We start from the raw sequence: 22945 nt of genomic DNA, 5'->3' as shown, positions 1-22945 counted from the left end.
TCCTATGATGGTACCATCAGGTTCGTACAATATAACTCACTGTGCTCCATGTGAGCGAAAAGAAGAACATTCCCAATGTCTCTATTCCGGCATCAAGTCAAAGTCGATCCGCTCCAGTGATCGTCAGAACGTTGTCTAATCGAGACCAGAATCCCGTTCGGATGACAGTCGGATGAGAGAGACGCTGGCGAACGGGGTCACGAGCGAACTTTGGGTTTCCTGGGAAAGGGATTCCTGTGACAGAGTGTTTATCGCTGTGACAGATAAACCTGCGTGTCGGATTTTGCAGTTGATTCCGAAGAGAATCGTTGGAGAGCAGGTACGCCTCCAGTACGGGCTCGCCCGCCATTTCGCCTCGCTCCCGCCATTTCGCATCGCTCCAGCCTTTTCACCTCGCTCCAGCCATTTCACCGCACCCAGCCGTTAGCCTGGTTTGCGAGTGCAACGTGGATTTCTATTGGGAATTTGTGGTTCTCCGTTTGGGAGCCGCTGAATGTTCATACCCGAAGGTGTGATTTCCCAGTCGCCTTTTGGGTGCACCTTTGCGCCTCTTTGGCAGCGTTGACTGTCAGCTGACTTGGATTCTGGTCTCGATTCGACATTTTTCTTGCGATCACCGGAGCGTGGATCGACTTTGGCTTGGTGCCGGGACAGTGACTTTGGGAATGTTCTTTTCGCTCACTTGGAGCACAGTGTGTTATTGAATAAGAAACTGATGGTACCATCACAGGAATTATATGGTATTTTTGTGGTGCAATTGAAACATATTGTACTTGTGCTGTTATACTTGTGTGACCTTAATACAATACTTGTTTTTGGTAACAATTGGTTGGTGTGGTTTCACCATTGGTCATTGACACACATTATAACACATCTTTCTGCCGTGACTCCTTTCGGGGCTCGGAGGTGCACCGTGACCAGGGTTTGGGGAGGAGCACGAAACAATTGTTATACGTTGAAAAAAAATCTTTGTCAAGAAGGAAGCATAAAATATCAGGACATAGAAAGGGCGGTGTATAAATAAGTAAAAATAAAATAAAATAAAATAAAATAAAAAACCCGGAAATGGCGATCGCATTTTGTACCACGAAATTATTCCATAGACACTTGAATTGATGCTGGAATTATGATTGACGTTAGAAGAAATTGAAAAGGTATGAAATGCCTTCATAAAGTGGTATTTATGATGGGTTAAATGGAATAAAGGGAAATGTGCATTTCTTCAGATAGAAGTCAAAAGTGCGCATGCGTGCAGACGTTTTGTGGAACTGTGTGAAGGAGGTGTGAGGTGTGACATCATCATTTTCTTGCGATTAAGTCGATTTTCGTGAAGTTTGTTGTGAAATGTATGGACAAATGTGAAATTTTATCGATGGATAGATCTAAAATGAAGAATCAAATGTGGTCGGTCGAATGAATACATTGAAATTTGTGTAATGTTTATTATTTGCATAAAATATGGAGAAAACAAATAACTGCTGTTTAGAGTAATGGGGATTGACAGAGGGAAAAGGCCAGGTGATCTTGCAGTTTTAATACACACTTGTTGCGTAATGGTCCCGCTAAATTAAGTGGTGGCTTACTCCTGAAAAGAGGAAGCTGCTTATTATGTGCTGCACTAAGCAGGAAATGCTTCGTGGGATGCAAATTATTTCTGGGGTTGAATGAAAATGCTTTCTAGATCCTGTCCATGTCTCTTTCTCTCTTTCTTCATCTCCCTTTCTCTGCTTCTTCTTCTTCACGACATCTCTCTGTCTGTCTCTGCCCATTACTCCATCACTTCATTTTTCCTTCTCCCTCTTTCTCCTTCTTTTCCTCTGTCTCACTTTCATCAATCCTTCTCCCTTCTATCCACACCCCACCTTTCATCTCCCCTCATACCCATCTTTCCCCCTCCTCTCTCCCCTTAATCTCTCCTTTTTCCTCCTATCTCTCCCTCTCTGTCTGCCCCCCTCTCTCCTTCTCCATCTCCTTTTATCTTTCTCTTCATTTCTTTCTATATCATTCCATTTTTACTCCATCTTTCTCCATTTTTCTTTCTTTCCCTCTCGCCACCCCTTCTCACCCTGCCTCTCTCTGTCTCTCCCCCTCCATCTCCTTTTAGTTCTCTTTGTTTGTTCTCATTCTCCATCTCTTTTTCTCTCCATCTGTCTCTCTTCTTCTCCTCCTCCCCTCAAATCTTCACTGTAAACCCCATTGGCATGTTGTTGGCATATGGGCATGGCAATTCCAATGCTGGTTGATTTTGCCACCTCCATCAATACGTCATCTTTTCTTTCACTCTTTCTCTTTCTTTATCTCTATCTTCCTCTCTTTCTGTCTCACTTTCACTCTTTCTCTCTCCCCATCTTTCTTTCCTTTCCTTGCTTGTCTTCTGTCATCATTATCACAAGAGATCATCTCTCCTGTTCTTCCTCCTTTCCTCTCCCTCCCTGTTTGTGTTTTTTTTTTTCTTCCTCTTTTTCCTTCGTGGTTAAAGCTCATAAAAGAAGGGCTGATTCACACACACAATGATGTTGTCACGTTAGTGTAATATCATGACAAATGTACAATGATTATAAAGAAAATGTTTTTTTTTAGATGGATAGTATTGTTATACATGTATTTGGAATTATGATAAAAATAATCAGCATGATCAGAGGGTACGGAAAGTACCACAAGTTTTTTTTGTGGAGTTAGATGATTGCACTGGTACAAAGGAGAGCTTTCAAGCTCCGTAGGATCAGATGAGGATTATGGAAATCGAGGATATTATTTGATGGAAGAGCAATTTGACAGGGAAATGGATTAGTGTGGAAATCAGAAGTTGAATTGGAGAATAACTATTAAATTTCAATAATAATCTGAATATAATTGAATTAAAATTGTCAAGAATTATTGATTGATTATAACTTTTGGCAAAACATTTTGAGGTGGTTTTCAAATCTTTGAATGTTTGAAGTTTGAGTATCATTGAAAGTTGAATTTAAAAAAAAATTGCAATTGAATATTGAGTAAATGAATTGTTGTAACAAAGGGCGTGCTGAATGCATTATTCCTGAAAGTGTCAGAGAGGAAAGTGGGAAATTTTTTACCAATGAACTGTCTCATTATCTGTCTGATCAATTTTGTCTGACTGTCCCACAAATGAAGGAAAAATTGCCTAAATTGGCTGGAGATGTTAGATTTTGTGATGAAACGGGCTGGTAAATTTGCAAACATGTCAGGTATGAGTCCAGCACAGAAAAGTGATTAGTCAGTGATTCTCAGGTGCATGTGAATTGGTGACGACCTAGGACCATAGATCTCAGCAAACACATGAAGCTATTCTGAAAACATTGGAAAATTGAATTTGGACAGAATTAAATAAAAGCGATCATACCTAGTGTTATATATATAGTGATCATATATAGTGATCATACATCATATACAGTCACGTGAAAAAGTAAGTACACCCCATGTAAAGTTTTGACTTAAAAAAAGAAAATTCAACATACAGCTATTTGATCTTCATTTCAAAAATATTGACAGATAAAGGTGATATAATATAACAAATATCATGAAACATTTACATTTTGTAGTCCATTGTATAATTTAAATAAACGTAAAATGCAAATTTCGCATGAGAAAAAAGTAATTACACCCCTACATTTATCACTACTTCAAATACCTAAAATTAGAATCAGGTGCACCAGCTCAGGTGCAAATGATTAGAACATCGTTGGAGAGGATCTTGGAGGAACCTGTCTTATTTAAACCTCAGACATTTAGTTTGGTTTGCTCTTTGTTGTTGAAATGTGCGGCATCACCATGCCTAGATCAAAAGAGCTCGCTAAGGCCTTCAGAAAGAAGGTTACAGATGCCTACGAGTCTGGGAAGGGATTTAAAAAGATCTCCAAACAATTTGAAATCAATCATTCGACTGTCCAGAAGATCATCTACAAGTGGAGAAGATTCCAAACAACTGCCAACTTGTTCAGGCCAGGCCACCCCAGCAAGTTCAGACCGAGAGCAGACCGCAAGACGCTGAAAGAAGTCTCTAAGAACCCCCAGAATGTCATCACGGGACCAACAGGTAGCTCTTGCCACTGTTGATGTCAAAGTGCACGAGTCTACCATTAGAAAGAGGCTGCACAAATTTGATCGACATGGGAGGTGTGCCAGGAGGAAACCTTTGCTGTCCAGAAAGAACATCAGGGCAAGACTAAAGTTTGCCAATGAACACCTAGGCAAAGACCAGCACTTCTGGAACAATGTGCTCTGGACAGATGAGTCAAAGATAGAGCTATTTGGCCACAGTACCAGAAGACATGTTGGGCGAAAACCAAAGACAGCATTTGATCACAAGAACCTGATACCAACTGTAAAGCATGGTGGTGGAAATATTATGATTTGCGGCAGCTTTGCTGCATCAGGGCCTGGGCAGCTCCCCATCATATAATCCACTATGAATTCTTCATTGTACCAGAGGGTGCTTGAGGATAATGTGAGGCCATCTGTCGGAAAGTTGAAGCTCAACTGAAGGTGGACCTTGCAACATGACAATGACCCTAAACATACCAGTAAATCCACCAAGGAATGGCTGAAAAGAAAGAAATGGAGGGTTCTGGAATGGCCAAGTCAAAGCCTGGATCTAAATCCCATTGAGATGTTGTGGGGGGATTTGAAACGAGCTGTGCAACAATTTTTTGTTGAATAAATTATTGCAAAGTCAATTTGACATTGTTTTTTGTTCATTTAGATCACCTTTATCTTTCGATACTGTTTAAATGAAGATCAAATATTGATATGTCCACATATGTTAAAAAGATTTAAAAAACATTTCTTGGGGTGTACTTACTTTTTCCACATGCGAAATTTGCATTTATGTTTATTTAAATTATACAATGGGCTACAAAATGTAAATGTTTCATGATATTTGTTATATTATATCACCTTTAACTATCAATATTGTTGAAATGAAGATCAAATAGCTGTATGTTGAAATATGTTGAAAAAGTCAAAACTTTACATGGTCAAAACTTACTTACTTTTTCACGTGACTGTATATATTTCCTATGATGGTACCATCAGGTTCGTACAATATAACTCACTATGCTCCAAGTGAGCGAAAAGAAGAACATTCCCAATGTCTCTATTCCGGCATCAAGTCAAAGTCGATCCGCTCCAGTGATCGTCAGAACGATGTCTAATCGAGACCAGAATCCCGTTCGGATGACAGTCACAGTCACGCTGCCAAAGCTGCGCAAAGGTGCCCTCAAGGCGACTGGGAAATCACACCCTCGGGTATGGACGTTCCACGGCTCACAATCGGCGAACCGCAGATTTCCCACTCAAAAGCCACGTTACACACACACACACCAGTTTAACGTCTGAATGCGGTGAAAATGGTTGAAGCGAGGTGAAAAACCTTGAGCGAAGCGCAAATCCTGCGCGAGGTAAAAATGGCCGACGGCCCTTCTCGTGGCGTAACGGCACTCCGATGATTCTCTTCAGAATCAACCGCAAATCCTGTCACGCAGGTTTATCTGTCACAGCGATAACAACTCCTTCGTAGGAATCCCTTTCCCAGGAATTCAAAGTTCACACGTGACCCTCGTTCGCCAACGATCGCTCAGGACCTTGAAGCAGCTCGGCTTCTTGTCCGACTCACTCGCTCCGCCTTCTTTTTTTTCTCTTCTTCCTCTTCGTCTTCGTCCGGTTCCGGTTTCTTTTAAAACATTAACTTTTTTACCTTTTGAAAATAGTAATCTCTATTTCACTTAAACGACAACAATAATAGTACATGCAACAAAAATGTTCACAGTGGATGAGAACCACAACAACGGAAGTGACGAATCCGTAACAGGTATCTTTCCAGAATTCGCAAAAACACAGGCAGTGCATTTGTGCTTTTAGGACCTCTCTTCATTGCAAAACCCTTCAAAAATTCAAGTTTCGTAATAGGGAGAAGACTTCATCTGACAAACAATTTTACAACAAGGTTGTTCTCCCCATATCACACAGGTCAATGAAACATGGACGACAGCAAAGATTGAGAAGCAATTGATGTCCAAACTGCCATGGAAAGATACCATCTGAGCATAATCAAAAAGGGACGAGAAAAACAACTAAATCAGAAAGAAAACAAAATTCCGAAACACAGATCACAATCAAAAAACTCAAATGGAACTTTGCTGAATAAATGGCAAGACGGAAACAAGAATTACAAACTGGAAACCAAAGGAAAACCCTGAAAGAAGCACAATGTTAAGTTTAAGTTATATTATAAAAAGAAGATTAAGTTATATTACCATTTGAGTTTGTGGCATCAATTTTGCAATATTTCTCTATTATGAGAAGATGGAGAACCAAATTAATAAATTTTTGCATTTTTAAAAGCTGTCATTTTCTTATCCTCTCAACCTCATTTTTCATATCCTGGTATTTCAGATTTCAGCTTTCCTGTATGGATCTTCATATGAGAATTCAAATGGGTTTTTTGAGAGAAACCTTTATCACATATCGAGCATTTGTGTGGTCGATCTCCTGTATGGATCCTCATATGTGATTTCAAACTGCTGTTATGAGAGAAACATTTATCACATATGGAGCATTTGTAAGGTCGCTCTCCTGAATGGATCTTCAAATGTGATTTCAAATGTTTTTTTTGAGAGAAGCCTTTATCACATATCGAGCATTTGTGTGGTTGATCTCCTGTATGGATCCTCATATGTGATTTCAAAGCGCTGTTATGAGAGAAACCTTTATCACATATGCAGCATTTGTAAGGTCGCTCTCCTGTATGGATCCTGACGTGTAATTTCAAATAGCCTTTTTGAGAGAAACCTTTATCACATATCGAGCATTTGTGAGGTCGATCTCCTGTATGGATCTTCATATGTGTATTCAAATTGCTGTTATGAGAGAAGCCTTTATCACATATCGAGCATTTGTGAGGTCGAACTCCTGTATGGATCTTCATATGTCTATTCAAATTGCTGTTATGAGAGAAACCTTTATCACATATGCAGCATTTGTAAGGTCGCTCTCCTGTATGGATCCTGACGTGTAATTTCAAATAGGCTTTTTGAGAGAAACCTTTATCACATATCGAGCATTTATGAAGTCGCTCTCCTGTATGGATCTTCATATGTCTATTCAAATTGCTGTTACAAGAGAAATCTTTATCACAGACAGAGCACTTGTGGGGGAGTTTTCCAGTGTGGATCCTCATGTGTATTTTGATGTTACTCATTGAAGCAAAATCCATTCTGCACACATTACACTTATAACGTATTCGCCTTTTTAGAACCTTTTTGTGTTTGTTTAATTTAATGTTAATCTTGGTGTTGCGAGGCCCAGACATGAACATATAATTTATAAGAAGTGAGTCTTGATGTCGTGATCGTTTCTTCATAAAAGGCCTCTTCTTCACTGTCAAGCTGCGCCTGGACCTTATTTGTCCCATATTCCTTCTGGATCGTTCTACAGAAACAAATAACACATTTTTTTTTTTTTGGTCAAAATCAAAATGCAAAATATTGAACACATTCCCCAAAATTTTGTATTTTCTCAACACAAAAGTTTGAATGTTCATTTTTTACGTTTCCACTCACCAGTTGCAAAACAGGAAGCACTTCCATTTGTCTTGTGAATATCATCTGAACCTTCCTTTGCAGAAGCACATTTTGAATCTTCTGTGACAGCTGAATCATTGTTGTGTTGTCTGCCTTCCACATTTACAGGATAGACATCATCTGTGTACAAATCAGCATCAGTCTTTTGCAGGGAAATGGGATTGAGAACCATCTTGAGAGTTCATAGAATATGTTACGTCATCGAATATATTGTTGGGGTTTTGAGAACCCTGCACTTTGTAAATTGTTGTAAATATACCCTTTGTAAATAATTATCTGTGTAAATACCTCCATTTCTTGTAAAGGTCAAAGGTCGTCCCCTAGTTAGTCCACATCGCAACACGTAGTGAACCATAGGCCCTCTTCATAGATATTTCATTATTATGTGTTTCAGGTAAGGCTGTGTTTCCAATAGTTTGACTCTACGTTGCATTAATCAAATAAGATAGGCCCCTTTCAATGCCCCAATCGCCTCACCCACGTCTCCGCAAAGTAACAGCCAGGCAGCGTTCGCTGCCCTTTGGTGTGGCTGGTTTTCTATCCCGCAAGACGCCATTGCCCATGTGCTCATCTCGGAGAAGAAGGGGGGGGGAGCCGCCAAATCACGGGCGTGGCACGTCGTCATGATCGGAGGTGGAGTCGGCCAGCCCTAACAGCCAACCAGCACCGCGGTGAGCGACCCGGTAGGCGTGCCCTCGCAGCCGGCGGCTTGATTCCTAGACGAGTGATCAAAGCGACTGGAAGGGACTGCTTCACCTGAGACGCGTGAGGAGGTTCATGAAAGAGAAGGGAGAGAGGAGCACCGATGAGCACGGCAGAGTTGTGAGGCAGGAGAGTTGGGTCCGTTGACGGCGACAATACCGGGCAGATATTCACATTATCCATGCGTGAACGAGACACGGAGCTGCCGGCCGCTTTTTGCCTCGAGCCTGGAGCGTGAACCGCGAGCGTGGACCTCAACGCCTGACCCATCTGCCCCGGACCTTCCTCCCGAACCATCTGCCTGGATTCTTCTCCCCCTGCCATCTTTACCATTGCCATTTTCTCCCATTCGTGTAAGTGTGTTCGTTCTGTCTGTATTGTCCTGGGGATAAGTTAAGCCTGTGTAGATAAGCTAGCTCTGTGTCCTGCTCCTTCCATTTATTGTATAAATGCCCATCTTTCGTTTACCCTTGTAGATAGAAATAAACCTGTGTTCTTCCTTTACCCTTGTTGGTTCTTTGGCTTCCTCTCATCCGATCGCTTTAGTCTTTTCTTTCAATTGAGTATCTGTGGCGCGATTTTTGGCCACACGCTTTATAATCGGGTTTAGTCTTTTGTTAACGGCCTGAGTCGTGGCTCGCTTCGCTCGGCGTGTCCATTACAGTCGCGGCTCGGGCGGGGCTCATTTCCTCGCTTACCGGAAGACGCTGGTACTTAGGTCATAGGAAGAATTGGCCTACTACCCTATTCAACGCTGACCGGAAGTGGCGAGATAGTCCCAGGACCGGTCGGACGGCCAGCTTAACAGGACAAGGGGATTAACCCCCCCCTTGCTAACGGGAGTGCCATCCCCCGGATCCGTAACAATTTGTGTCAGGTGTGGAATCTGGAACCTGGGACTAAATTTATTTTGCCCAAATTTTGGACACCAATTGTGCTATTGGCCATAACAATTGGTGTCGGGGAGTGGGATTTGAGGCCCGAACCAAATTTTAAAAACAACTAAAAATTTGGTCAAAATTTGGAGTGGCCGAAAGTTTTATTAATATGCCAAATTAAAGTCGCGCCATGGATATTCAAGGCGATCGGATGCCGGTAGGGGAGGTAGAAGAGGGTTTAGAGGCAACCCAGGACCCCAGGGAGGAATTGGGAGAGAGGGAGGAAGAGAGCAATGAGGATGCGGTAGAGGGGTTTGCAGGCGCACAAGATGGCGGCGCCTTGCATGAGGTTGGAGGCGCACAAGATGGCGCCTCGCACATGGCCGCATTAGTCGAGCCCGCGGCACTGGTGAAACTGGAACTCTTCATGGCGCAGATGATGGGGGTATATGGCAAAAATGGCTGAAAAATCCAGCAGAGAAATGGAGCAAATGATGGAAAGGAATAGTGAGCAATTGGGAGGCCAAATTGGAGCAATGAGAAACGAGATGGGAAACCAAATTGGAGGATTGGAAAGTAGAATGGTGGAGCGATTGGGAAATCAAATCGGGGGGCTAAAAGCCAAATTTGATGGACTAGACAGTAAATTTGGGGAAGTGAGAAATGACATGGGAAGCCAAATAGGGGGGCTCAATGGCAAATTTGGGGGGCTAGGAAGCAAATTGGAGGGATTCGGAAGCAGATTATGGGACAAACTGGGGGGCATAATTGGCCAAGCCAAAGAAATTAATGAGGGGTTGGCGAGGGGGCAAGCCACGTATGAGGAGAAGGAATTGGAGAGGGAGGTTAACCGCAGGTTGAGCGAAGAGGTCGCGGGGGTACGTGAGGAGGTAAAGCGGGGTGAGGAGCGCATGGAGAAAGAGGTGAGGAACAGCACGGCTAGGTTACAGGGGGGCATAGAAGACCTGACGCGGGGAGTAGAGCAGCTGACAGTGGGACAAAAGGAATTAGGGGAGCAGGTAGAAAAGAACACGGCGGTAATAGGGGGGTTGAAAGCGACACAAAAACAGATCAAGAAAGAACTAATAGCGACAAAGAAGGAATGTCAGACGGTACATGAGGGACTGACGAAGAGGTTGGAAGAGGTGGTAGAGGCAAGGGAGACAAAAGAACGGCAAGTCAGGATGCACATAGAAACGACCAAGGTGGCCTTAGAGGAAGAAATTGAAGGGGCGCACCGGGAAATAAAAGAGGTGAAACAGAAGTTAGAGGAGGTGGAAGAGGGAGTGGGTGAAATTAAAAAGAGACGGAGGGAGACTAAGAAGGAGATAAAGGAGGAGGTGATGGAATTGGTGCAAGGTCTGTGCTCACAGCGTGATGATGTGCTTACTGACCAAATAAAGAGTTTGCAGGTGGCGGAGGTGGAGCGAAGGGGAAGAGGTGCCGAGGTGAGTGGCGATATGCTCGGAAATGTATATGGTGTGAGGGGAGATTCAGTGAGCTTGGGTGTTGGTCTAGACCGGGCGTTCATGAAAGGCCGCTGGTGAGGTGTGCGACTGGTGCAGAGTGCGTGAAAAGAGGATGTGTGCAAGGATGTCCGGCTATGGGGAGTGCGAGAGGTATTGGTGAGCAAGGGTGTGCGGTGATGATTGGGTGTGCAGAAGAGTGCACACCTGTGGTGAGTGTTATGGAGGACGTAACGGGAGAGGGTGCACAAGAAAGGTGTGGAACGGAGGTGTATGTGAGGAAAAGGTGTGCGCCGAGGAGAGAGTGTGGTGGTGAGAGTGACACGGAGAGTGAGTTGGTGGTGGCGCGGGTGCGGGAGGGCACATTGAAGCGCGTGATGGGGTGTGCAAAAGAGTGCACACCCATGGTTGTCACAGAGGATGTGACCGAGGAGTGGGCGCGAGGAGGTGTGTTGATGAAGTGTGCGAACGACGAGTGTGCGAGGAGGTTTGCGGTGGTCAGGTGTGTAACGAAGTCTGTGAGTGGAATGAGTGTACCTGGGTGCTGTGTAAGAGAAGGTGCAATGACGGAGTGTATGGAGACACCTGGATGTGTGAATAAGGAATGGAACGCGTGGTGTGAGCATGCAAGTGAAGCATCGACGTTAAACGGAGCAGCGGTTAGACCGATGTTTAGCTGACGTGAGCCCTTGCTCCGTGCCGGGCTTTGGGTACTGAGGGAACCGGCGAGGGTCGTAATCATGGCGGTTTCAAAAGAACCGCCGTGCACGATCCGGGCCGGGCCTCGCCCTGCACGGTCGCGTCCGCGCTCTGCCAAGCGGAGCGGGCGGCCCAGTGCGAGGGAAGGTAGGAAGGGTTGGGACGGCACCCCCTTGTGGTTGCGGTGTTCCGGCCAGGCGAGATTGGGCCAGCGGGTGGGAGACCGAAAGGCTCCGCGCCGAGGTGGACCTTGGAATCTTGGCCGGAGTAAACCTCCTTCCCTGAACCGAATGCCGGACGGACCGAACCGCAGTAGACAAACCACCCGCATTCATTGCTCGGCTTGGCGAAGCCGAGCTTTGAGAATGTAATGACGCACCGAGGCTCAAGTTTAATGGACATTTGGTAGGGGTAGGAAATTGATGATTGGCAAATTGGATTGGTAAATTTGATTGGCGAAGATGATTGGCAAATTTTGATTGGAAAAAAAAATTGGATGGGCAAAATTGATAGTGGGAGATGCCCGATGTAGAAGGATGGTAAATCCACCATCCCTCACATCCGCACGGGCACATGAGCAATAGTTGTGGGGTTTGGCAGTGTAAGCTCGCCGAGGGCTGGTTAGGATAATGATTAGGGATCTAGAGAAATGACAATAGGTAACTGTAGAGTTAAGTAGTGACATTGTACAAGTAGTGGGGACGTAGAATAGATTAGTGGATGATAAGGACGTGGTATGTGCATTAGTGTAATGGGATGACGGGGAAGCACGAGTATTAGGGGAAGGCAGCTAGTTAGATGATGCTGTGTGTGTGTGAATCTTGGTGTTGAGCAAATGAGGAATTGGTTGAGAATGGCCGTGTGTGTGAGAATCTTGGTGTTGAGCAAATGAGGAATTGCTCGTGAGAGATGTGTGTGTGTGAAGGAGGTGATGGAGCAGCGTATGGTGAAAAGTGCGATTGCAAGTTGTATTGAGCGAATGGTCCCGGAGGAAGGAGGGTGCAGGGGGCACCAGGTGTGATGGAACAGGTGTGCAAGTGAACAGGTGTGCAAGTGAACAGGTGTATGGAGAATGGTTGAATGAAATAACCGGTCTGGAGTAAATGGAGTATGGAATGGATGGTGTGGAGTGAGTAGGGTGGAATATGTGGAGTGGAGTGGTTGGTGCAAAAGGAGTGGATGGGGAAGATGGACCCCCTTCACGAATACCCGGGGAGGGTAGTTTAAGAGTAGGTAGAGGGTATAGGTAAATTGTGGTGGATATTGGCATCTGTGGTGCGTGTGGTAGAATGGTGTTTGGATGGGTGCATTAGTGACGTGGAAATGGCTGGGCGTGTGGCCTGTTAGTGTGTATGGTTAAATGGGCACTCCGCCACTGTGAGGATGTCGGCCAGGTGAGGCCGCAGGTGGGCTCTGGGAGCCGGTAAAGTTGTGAATGGGGCCCGAGGATCCGGAGGACGGACCCGGGTAGCCCAGTGCCAGAGAGAGCACCGAGTGGGGAGAGCGCCAGAGGGCCTTCCCCAGGTAGATAGGTTAGGGTAAGGAGCAGGTAAGCTCGGAGGCAACTGCAGTGGCGGAGGTGTGCAGGTGAGCGGACTTGCTGGGAGCGCCACACGACCCAGTCCTGAAATTGTGCAAAGGCACAGGGAGTTGAATCGGGGGAGTGAGACCCCAAATTGATGAGCACCACAGTTTGGTCAATGGGAGTTCGGTTTTTAGAACCGCATAGAGTAAAGTAGCCAATGGTTTGGCAGGGAAAGTCCCCGGGTAGTGTAAAGAACGTTAAAGTCATTTAGAGGATAGTAAGGATTGAAATCTCCTCGCACCATCTACATCCACTCACCTGAGGTGACGACAGGACTCCACACCACACCATGGTTTGGTATTTTTGTTGCAAATGTTTTGGAATGGTAAGACGCATCACGACGTGGGTGTGACATAGTGTTGTTGTTCCATCTCTTCCTCCTTAGGAGGGATTGATGATGAATTGATTGGTGGCAAATTTGGTTAAGAGGGATTGGGGACGAATTTGGTATAAGGAGATATGGGGAAGACAGGACGTAGAGACGAATTGTAAATTGGTGTAAATATGGGGTAAGGGGCAAGGGTAGATTAGGTGACAGGGGGGGTGACGTACGATAGGGACGAGCTTTCTCCGCTCGCTCTCCATGCGCACCTCACCTCTGCATTGCCTTGTGTTGATGTGTACCCTTGCGCCCTTGCACCTCGCTGACTCTGCTTTGTCTTCCTCCCCACCCATGGACCGTGCTCTCTGGGCACTGAGGGAAAGCATGCGGGAGCCGCATCTGTGTGCCCGAGCCGCCGCTGCCAGCGGCCTGGACCGATGCACCAATTTATGGACCGCACGACTTGCGGCCTAGCTCCACCTTATGGACCACATGTTTGTGGCTAAGCACCACACCCATATGGACCCCACATGTTGGGGCCTGGCCCCTCTGCTGGGACCGGCCATGATGGCCAGGGAAGAGTTGGCTTGTGGACCATGGTGAGGTGGCCCCTTTTGCCCTACAGGTGGACCACCCATAGTTGGCCCCTGTGGGCCATAAATAAAAATGGACACGTTTTGTGCTTTTTATTATTATTGTGCAAATAGGCAGCAAGCCACAAGAAGGACAACACCAGGAAGAAACATCGGCCAGCAGTGGGAGCAGCAAGACGAACCGGACAACCGTTGTTGCTTTTTATTTGAAATGTGTGTGCAATGAGCACTGGATGGTGCTTTGTGTGGTTGTTCTGGTGTTCATTGGTGCTGATGGTGCTTTGGTGCTTGTGATGCTCTTGTACTCAGGGGTGCACTGCAATATCAATTGTGCATCCCCGGGCACTTGGGTATGGTGTATCGGTGCAGTGCATGCTTTTCCTCCCTCCCGCAGGGTTCTTTTTGTTTCCCAGATGACAGGTCCTGGGTTTGCAGTTTTGTAAATAGTCAAAATAATGTCACTTGTAAATAACATGCTCCCCACCGGCTAAATGTATAGATTGAAAATAATTCCACAATTCGGTTATCCTGTGGGTGTGAATCTGTTAGGTAAGATGCAACGTAGCAGGGGGACATACTTAATTGTGTTTTAAAACTGTCGCACTTAAGGGTGAGGTTAATCGTAGAGGGTTACTACATCTGAGTGTCACATTAAGTTAAAGTTTTTTCGGCCCGGGACGTGCCTGGAGGAATTAGGGTGCTGTGTTGGGGTTTTGAGAACCCTGCACTTTGTAAATTGTTGTAAATATACCCTTTGTAAATAATTCTTTTGTGTAAATACCTCCATTTCTTGTAAAGGTCAAAGGTCGTTCCCTAGTTAGTCCACATCGCAACACGTAGCGAACCATAGGCCCTCTTCATAGTTATTTCATTATTATGTGTTTCAGGTAAGGCTGTGTTTCCAATAGTTTGACTCTACGTTGCATGAATCAAATAAGATAGGCCCCTTTCAATGCCCCAATCGCCTCACCCACATCTCCGCAAAGTAACAGCCAGGCAGCGTTCGCTGCCCTTTGGTTTGGCTGGTTTTCTATCCCGCAAGACTCCATTGCCCATGTGCTCATCTCGGAGAAGAAGGGGGGAGGAGCCGCCAAATCACGGGCGTGGCACGTCGTAGGTGGAGTCGGCCAGTCCGTAGGTGGAGGAGCCGCCAAATCACGGGCGTGGCACGTCGGAGGTGGAGTCGGCCAGCCCTAACAGCCAACCAGCACCGCGGTGAGCGACCCGGTAGGCGTGCCCTCGCAGCCGGCGGCTTGATTCCTAGACGAGTGATAAAAGCGACTGGAAGGGACTGCTTCACCTGAGACGCATGAGGAGGTTCATGAGGGAGAAGGGAGAGAGGAGCACCGATGAGCACGGCAGAGTTGTGAGGCAGGAGAGTTGGGTCCGTTGACGGTGACAATACCGGCCAGATATTCACATTATCCATGCGTGAACGAGACACGGAGCTGCCGGCCAATTTTGCCTCGAGCCCGGAGCGTGAACCGCGAGCGTAGACCTCAACGCCTGACCCATCTGCCCCGGACCTTCCTCCCGAACCATCTGCCTGGATTCTTCTCCCCCTGCCATCTTTACCATTGCCATTTTCTCCCATTCGTGTAAGTGTGTTCGTTCTGTCTGTATTGTCCTGGGGATAAGTTAAGCATGTGTAGATAAGCTTGCTCTGTGTCCTGCTCCTTCCATTACTTGTATAAATGCCCTTCTTTCATTTCCTCTTGTAGATAGAAATAAACCTGTGTTCTTCCTTTACCCTTGTTGGTTCTTTGGCTTCCTCTCATCCGATCGCTTTAGTCTTTTCTTTCAATTGAGTACCTGTGGCGCGATTTTTGGCCAAACGCTTTATAATCGGGTTTAGTCTTTTGTTAACGGCCTGAGTCGTGGCTCGCTTCACTCGCCATGTCCATTACAGTCGCGGCTCGGGCAGAGCTCATTTCCTCGCTTACCGGAAGGCGCTGGTACTTAGGTCATAGGAAGAATTGGCCTACTACCCTATTCAGCGCTGACCGGAAGTGGCGAGATAGTCCCAGGACCAGTCGGATGGCCAGCTTAACAGGACAAGGGGATTAACCCCCCCCCCCCCTTGCTAACGGGAGTGCCGTCCCCCGGATCTGTAACAATATACTTCAATTTAAATATAATAATGAAGTTGAGAATTGTTAAAAAGAAAAATTCCGGATGTTAAGCGCCATTGAAGCACTGAAGCAGTCTTCTACATCACCGTCATACACCACCCTAGTTAACATGTCCAAGTACTGCGAAACTGGAGGATAGTGGAAGTAACAAGAAGCCGATTTGTGTTCAACAGTGTTTAAGTATTTAATTAAATCGAAAAAAAATAAAGATTGTAAAATTCATTTGAAAATAATTTCTGGAAAATATTGGCGTTGCACAGGCTATTACATCACTCACTCCAACACGTTACTTTGGTAATTTGTGCCTGTTGTTTGTGTCCTTTACGATGTCATTATAAACAGTAATTCTCCTGTTTGGAATTATTTTCAATTTTGCTTTTACTCCCAAGCAGCAGACAGAGCGAAAATATTGTAGCAGACGTGGGATTTGGGGTGCGTCACGAGTGGGACTTCTCGGACTCTCCCCAACCGTTGGACCCGCAGGTCGCTGTGCCATGGATAGGTTCACGGCCTAACAGGATGTTAAGCAACGACTGACACCGATTAACACCGCCAAACCTGGCAACACAATTGATCTCGGCAGGCGATCCTTCCATGACTTGAACAGGTAGGCAGCTTCTCCTCGGGTGCCCAACACGTTCAAACAGCAGCGATTGCTCTGGCGTTCCAGCTTTTAACCCGCTTCCGCACTAAATATTCTGTCCTATGTAATTCCCCCACTGTGGGAAAGTTTGGCGGCACATCCGTAACCTGCCAATTAATTTAAATTTTCGCACTGACATTCGGCAGATTTTCCTACGTGTTCTCCACTTCCACAGCTCATGTGCGAAACACCCCCGCAGAGGTCACACACATACGCCCCGCCCTGTAACCTTCACCACGCCCACTCTCGTGCCGCGGTACATCCGGTACATCCCCAAATCGCCTCGCGGACCAGCGCACGCAACTTACACACACCGGCCATCTCACGATCTCTTGCACACCATCTATTCACACGATGCACTCCACAGTCAATCTCACTTCATGACAGTTTACGCATTACTTTACATTGAGCCATCCTGCAAAGGTCCCGTAGCTGAATTTGCCATTTGTGCCGCGAAGCATTTGTGCCGCACACACTCAGACGCACACCATTCCTTGGGAATTTTTTTTTCAATGATCTGCATAGGGGCGTTTTGCTGGCATGGACCATTAACACACAGTGACATGCAGTGCCTTGAAATGTGACCTCCTTTGGACCGGTACAGATTACAAACCTGTTCTTTTTAATCTCCTGCGCAGAGGACCAGAACATCTTAACATTTAAAATATTTTCCGCTCGGTAACCTCACCCTTCCTTTCAGTCAAGGTAACGGTTACCCCCATCTGAGTCGGTGCAAGACCCGTACTCTCGCTCCTTCATGCACTCCACTCTGCACGCTCAGACACACTCTCCATTACACTCAGGCTCGGCACTCCAAGGAAACCCGGGTTCTGTATTCCACCAAACCTCGGCACACACCCTTTCACACCATGAATTCCCTCCAGCTCACACAGCCGCACCTCGTCGTGGTCCGCTTTGATCGCTCATATTCTCTCCACCTGCACCTGCCATGCACTATCCCGATCCTTACACATCGTTTATACACATTCCACGATCTCCTCCTAAACATTATTTGCCCTCTCGCTTGTCTCTAATCATTCTGCTTTGCCTTTATCCATTCCATTTCATATCTTTATTATTTCCATCTTTGCCACCTTTAGTTCTTCTTCTAAGATTACTTTAGTGCCTTCCATTCTTTCTTTCATTTTCCGTTCTTTTGTCTCTATCGTTCATCCCATTTATTCTATCTTCTGTGTTAGGTCATCACAGCCCATTTTACATTCTTTGTTACTTGCCCTCCTGAGCTGGCTTTAGATCCTCTATTTCTTCTAATTCGCTGTTCAGTTCTTTTTGACCCTCTGCAAGTCCTTTTTTTCCTTGTTTAAGTCCATTCACCTCTTCTTTTATCCCATTTATCTCCTGCATCATTCTAGCCTCACCTGCCCCCATCTCGTTCCGGACACCATCCACATGCTCAGACACCCCTACTCACACAGCCTTGAGCGTTGCAGCTATCTCCTTGCCCATAGCCTTCATATCAGCATTTACCTCTGCCTGCCCCAAATGCATGTCATGCCTTATGCCAGCCACCTTGTCCCTCCTCTAATTTCTTCGTTATCTGTGCCATTAGTTGACTAATCAACAACATCACCTGGTCGCTGTTGGACTGCGATGGTAACGGCGACCCACTATTCGTGCCATCAGCGCTGCCTTTTCCAGGGGCTGGTGAGGGTTGGGTCCTCGATAGCTGTCGGCACCTCTACTGCTACTCCTTCTGGTCCTCCTCCCACAATGTTATATTCATTTACAGCTTCCTGGGCAATTAGCTCCTCCATATCCTCCTCAAGTAGACCCACAAGGTCCTGCTCACCTTGGCTTAACGTAGCTGTACAACTCTTTTTCGTACAATTTCACCCTACACTCCTTACACTTTTTGTGGTGCTGCTGAAAGGGCCCAGATTCGATTCTCACTCCTGACATCAATTGTTCCGGACGCAGGGTTCTCACTCTTTTACAAATGTGTTTCCTTTGGGTGCAAACGGTTTGGCGGTACTCATTGGGGTACGTACCCTCAATGCACATCCATATTTATAAGATATCCCCTGCGACAAAGAATTTAAGGCCACTCGAGGTTGGGGCTACATAAACGAAAGTATACATATCAGACATGAGACAGAAAGGAGGAATCTATTGGCATTTTCCTTGAATTGAGGTAGGTTGAGATAGAGGGGAAATCAGGATGCAGATAAGCTGTTCCAGAATGATCCCTTGTGGGGAAAAATAAACAGAAGAATACCTTATAGTCTTAATCCTTGGGACAGATATAGTATATGGATGGGAAGAAACTGCCAGATGTGTTGAGCGACTGAAAGAACCAGTGCCCCGGGCCGATCTTCTGTAAAATTTTTTTTAAACAGTGCAGTGAAACCCCTCATCGACTGATCCTCATTTCCTCATCGTTCCATTTAAACCCTGAAGCCGATTTTGCTTTTTCTTGCCGGAAACAAAACATTTGCCGCTGTTAATGGTACAGTTTCAAACTTTACAGAAAATGGTTATTAACCAGAAATGTGCGTTACAAAGAAATGGGTTTGTATCCTCTTTCTCCAAAAAAAAATTATGAACCGTCTTCTCACATATTTTTTTTTTCAATCTTAGGGAGAAATAGTGTTTGACAGTCAGGGGTGCGAATTGACTCAAATGGTCAAAACATCTCGCTTTCTCCTATATTTTCCATCAAACAGCTGACTAAAAGTGACCATTTGTTTAACAAAAAGTTTTTTGGTTTTCATGAAAGTAAGTTCCTTAAAAGGTTATAAAAGAGAGAAATGGTGGGGATGGGGGCCCCGAGGTTGTTTGCCTCGGGGCCCGTGCTGGCTCTCGACGCCCCTGTTCATGGGTAAGAGGAGACAAGGTTCCTGGGTAGGTAGTATACAGTGTTGAGTCATCTGCGTAAATGCATAACTGAGAAAGAATACAATCAGGCAGATCACTGATACATAACATGACCAATATTGGACCCAACACAGACAGACCCCTGAGGACTCACATTCGTGTTATGGACAGGGGATTACTGTCCCTCATGTAACACAGAGATTTGACGATTTGACGATTTGTAAGGAAGTCAGAGATTGTATCAAGCAATTTTCCATAAATGCCAGATGATTTCAGCCTTCAAGATGTCGAAACCAACAACCCTGGCTTCTCCACGATGATCCAAAGCCCCATTCACATGTTCAATGATTAGGGTAGCACATCACCAGAAGACCATAAATGTCTAAAGCCAGACTGAACATCAGTTAGGAGGTTGTGGGTTTCCAGATGAGTCATGAGTTGTTCTATCAAGGATTCAAACATTTGCTGATAATGGGTAGAAGGCTAAAAGGCCGATAGTTAGAAGGATCTGATAACTCACCGGAGCCTTTAAAGACAGGGACGACAGAAGCCTGCTTCCAAGTAAGTGGAAACATCGACTTTGACATGCAAAAGCAACACAGTTTTGAGAGAACAGAAAACAGTTCAAATGAAAACATCTTCAAAGCAATTGAAGAGATTCTATTTGGTGCAGTAAATTTTCGAATGTCAGGCCTTTGAATATTCTTAGCAACTTTCCTGTGTGTGCTGATGACAGTGGAAAGCCTGGTGTCAAGACGAGAAGAACAAACAGGCAATGTTTGTCCATGATCTTCAAGTGTGGAGTTTGCAGCAAAATGCTCAGCAAAGGAGGTTGACTTTATCAATAGGAGAAGTAAGCACTTCAGGGAAATTGAAGAGGGCAGGAATTCATTATTGATTATGGTTGAGAACGCTATTAGCAATTCTCCAAAAATCTTGAGAACCGAGCTGTTTATTTGAGATATAATTACAAATAGATTCTGCATATCATCGACTGGCATTCTCCAATACTCGTGTACAGTGGTTGCTCGCAAGGTGAAACAAACGATGTGCCTCACTCAAGCCAACACAGTGATACTGTTTGAAAAAGTGATTGCGATGGGCGATAACAGCAAACAATCTGGAGTGAACCATGGCTGAGAGTGTTCTTTCACTTGGTAGGTCCGATAAGGGAGAAAGAGGTCTATACCAACACGGTTCCACTCAGTAACTTCTTTAGCAGCTTCAGATGGATTGTGACAAAGGATTTAGTTCCAGTGAACATCGGCAAGGAAAGAACGTAAGGCACCCCAGACAGCCTTGCTATATTGAAAGACAGTCCAATGGACACGATGGACAACAGTTGATGGTGAAGAAAAAGAAACCTGAACTTCGATGGCGACATGATCAGAATTTCCAAGAGGGTGGACAATGTTTTATTTTATTGTATAAAAATCCGAGGCTCATGTAAGAGCCAACACATAAGATACAAAAACATAAACAGAGACACATAAAAACATATACCAAAGGGAGCTGGAGACAAGAGGGGGGAGGGAGGGAGAGGGAAGCACACAAGTAACAGAAGAGCAGGGATATCGGGAGATCTGTGGAAGGGAGAGGGGATGGGTGGGTGGTAGTGGGCCATTAAAGAAATGGACACCATTAGGACTTTCAGGAGAGAAGTCGGATTTTGAAAAAGGCAGATCTGGGGTGAATTAACGGGGGTAGAAAAGATCAAGGTCTTGGAAGGGGGAAGATCAGAGATGGTGGTGAACAGCTGTATTAAAGACCTGGAGAGAGGAGTGGGATTGAAGAGAGTGTGGGAGTTTGTTCCAAAGGCAAGAGAAAAGAGGAATGAAAGAGCGAAGGTGAGTAGAGAGTCTTGATTTAGGCAGTTTCACCAGAAGAGGGTTGATGGCAGGTCTTCTCTGTCATGAAGGAATATTTGGGGGACAGAGCACAGACAGAGCAGGGGGAGCATGGCCGGATAGGAGTTGGTAGAAGACAGAAAGACCAACAACCTGCCTGTGGTGAGTGTGAAAGGATCAGCTTCATCATGGGACATACCAATGAATCTAAAAGTTTTGTTTTCTTCAGCATGGAGCTGAGCTGGGTGTGAGTCAGAAGCACCAGCCCAGAGGGGAGAGCAGTGCGACATCAAGCTGTGGATGAAAGCTTTGTATGTGGTGAGAGGCTCAGTGGTACCAATAAAGGACTTCTCATGATGGAGATACTGTTACGTTACGTGCTCCTCCCCAACCCCCTGGTCACGGTGTACCTCCGAGCCCCGAGAGGAGTCACGGCAGAAAAATGTGTTATTCTGTATGTCAAAGATCAATGGTGAAGCCACACCAATTGTTACAAACAAACAAGTATTGTATTAAGATGACACAAGAATAACAGTACAAAAATAATCATAGTCAAAAGTACAATCAATATGTGTCCTATGATGGTACCATCAGTTTCTTAACATATAACACTGTGCTCCAAGTGAGTGAACCAAGAACATTCCCAATGTCTCTTATTCCCGGCTTCAAGCCAAAGTTGATTCCCTCCAGCAGTCGTCATATCAATGTCCAATCGAGACCAGAATCCCGTTGGGTTGGCAGTTACAGTCCTGCTGCCAAAGCTGTGCAAAGGCGCACTCCAGGCGACTGGGAAATCCAAAGGCGCCCTCCAGGCGACTGGGAAATCACACCCTCGGGTATGGACGTTCCGTGGCTCACAGTCAGCGAACCGCCAATTAACCTTCAAAAGCCACGTTGCACACACACACACCAGATACGTCTGAATGCGGTGAAAACGGCTGAAGTGAAGCAAAGAAACCTTGCGCGACTCGCAAGGCGCACGAGTCAAAATGGCCGACGGCCCGTACTCGACATAACGGCAGTCCAACGATTCTCTTCGGAATCGACCGCAAAACCTGACACGCAGGTTGATCTGTCACAGCGATAACAACTCTGTCGCAGGAATCCCTTTCCCGGGAAACCCAAAGTTCACTCGTGACTCTTGCTTGTCAACGTTCGCTCCAGACCGCAAAGCAACGATGCTTCTTGTCCGACTCCAATCGCTCCGCCTTCTTTTTCTCTTCTTATTCTTCGTCGTCCGGTTCCCGATCTGGTTTCCGGTTTCTTTTAACTCTAACTTTTTCACCTTTGAAAACAGTTCATAAACAATAAACCTTTTGAAAACAATAATAGTACATGGAATCAAAAATGTTTACAGTGGATGAAAACCACCACAACGGAAGTGACGAATCCGTAACACTTCCCCCCCCCCCCCTCAAGAAAGAAAGTTTGAACATAGGGAAAATTTTCTTTGCAGGCAAAAACTCTTTTAACAAACAAAAGTAAAACTCACATCCAAATCATCAATTCATGTGAGCAACAATAATTAATATTTCCCAAAAATAAAGCAACAAAACTTCCAAACAACCCACAGAAATTTCCAAAGTTAGTTCACTCTGGACAAAGCATCAGCAACGACATTGTCCCTGCCCTTTACATGCTCAAT

At 45.4% G+C, this 22945-nt stretch overlaps 1 protein-coding gene across 1 annotated transcript in view; it reads right to left on the bottom strand.

Annotated features, from left to right (window-relative positions):
* Positions 1-2511: 2511 nt before the first annotated feature.
* LOC137425329 (uncharacterized) overlaps positions 2512-22945 on the bottom strand; it is a 106486-nt gene continuing 86052 nt past the window's right edge. Inside the window, exons 4-5 of the mRNA XM_068113678.2 lie at positions 7578-7718; positions 2512-7446 (exon numbers count right to left, since the gene is read on the bottom strand). Coding sequence (XP_067969779.2) covers positions 6386-7446; positions 7578-7718 — 1202 coding nt within the window. The 3' untranslated portion in view covers positions 2512-6385. The remainder of the gene's footprint in view (positions 7447-7577; positions 7719-22945) is intronic.

Source organism: Myxine glutinosa, chromosome 1 (assembly GCF_964187855.1).
Source record: "Myxine glutinosa chromosome 1, kmMyxGlut1.1, whole genome shotgun sequence".
Lineage (NCBI taxonomy): Eukaryota > Metazoa > Chordata > Myxini > Myxiniformes > Myxinidae > Myxine > Myxine glutinosa.
This window is presented reverse-complemented; position numbering and strand designations above follow the sequence as displayed.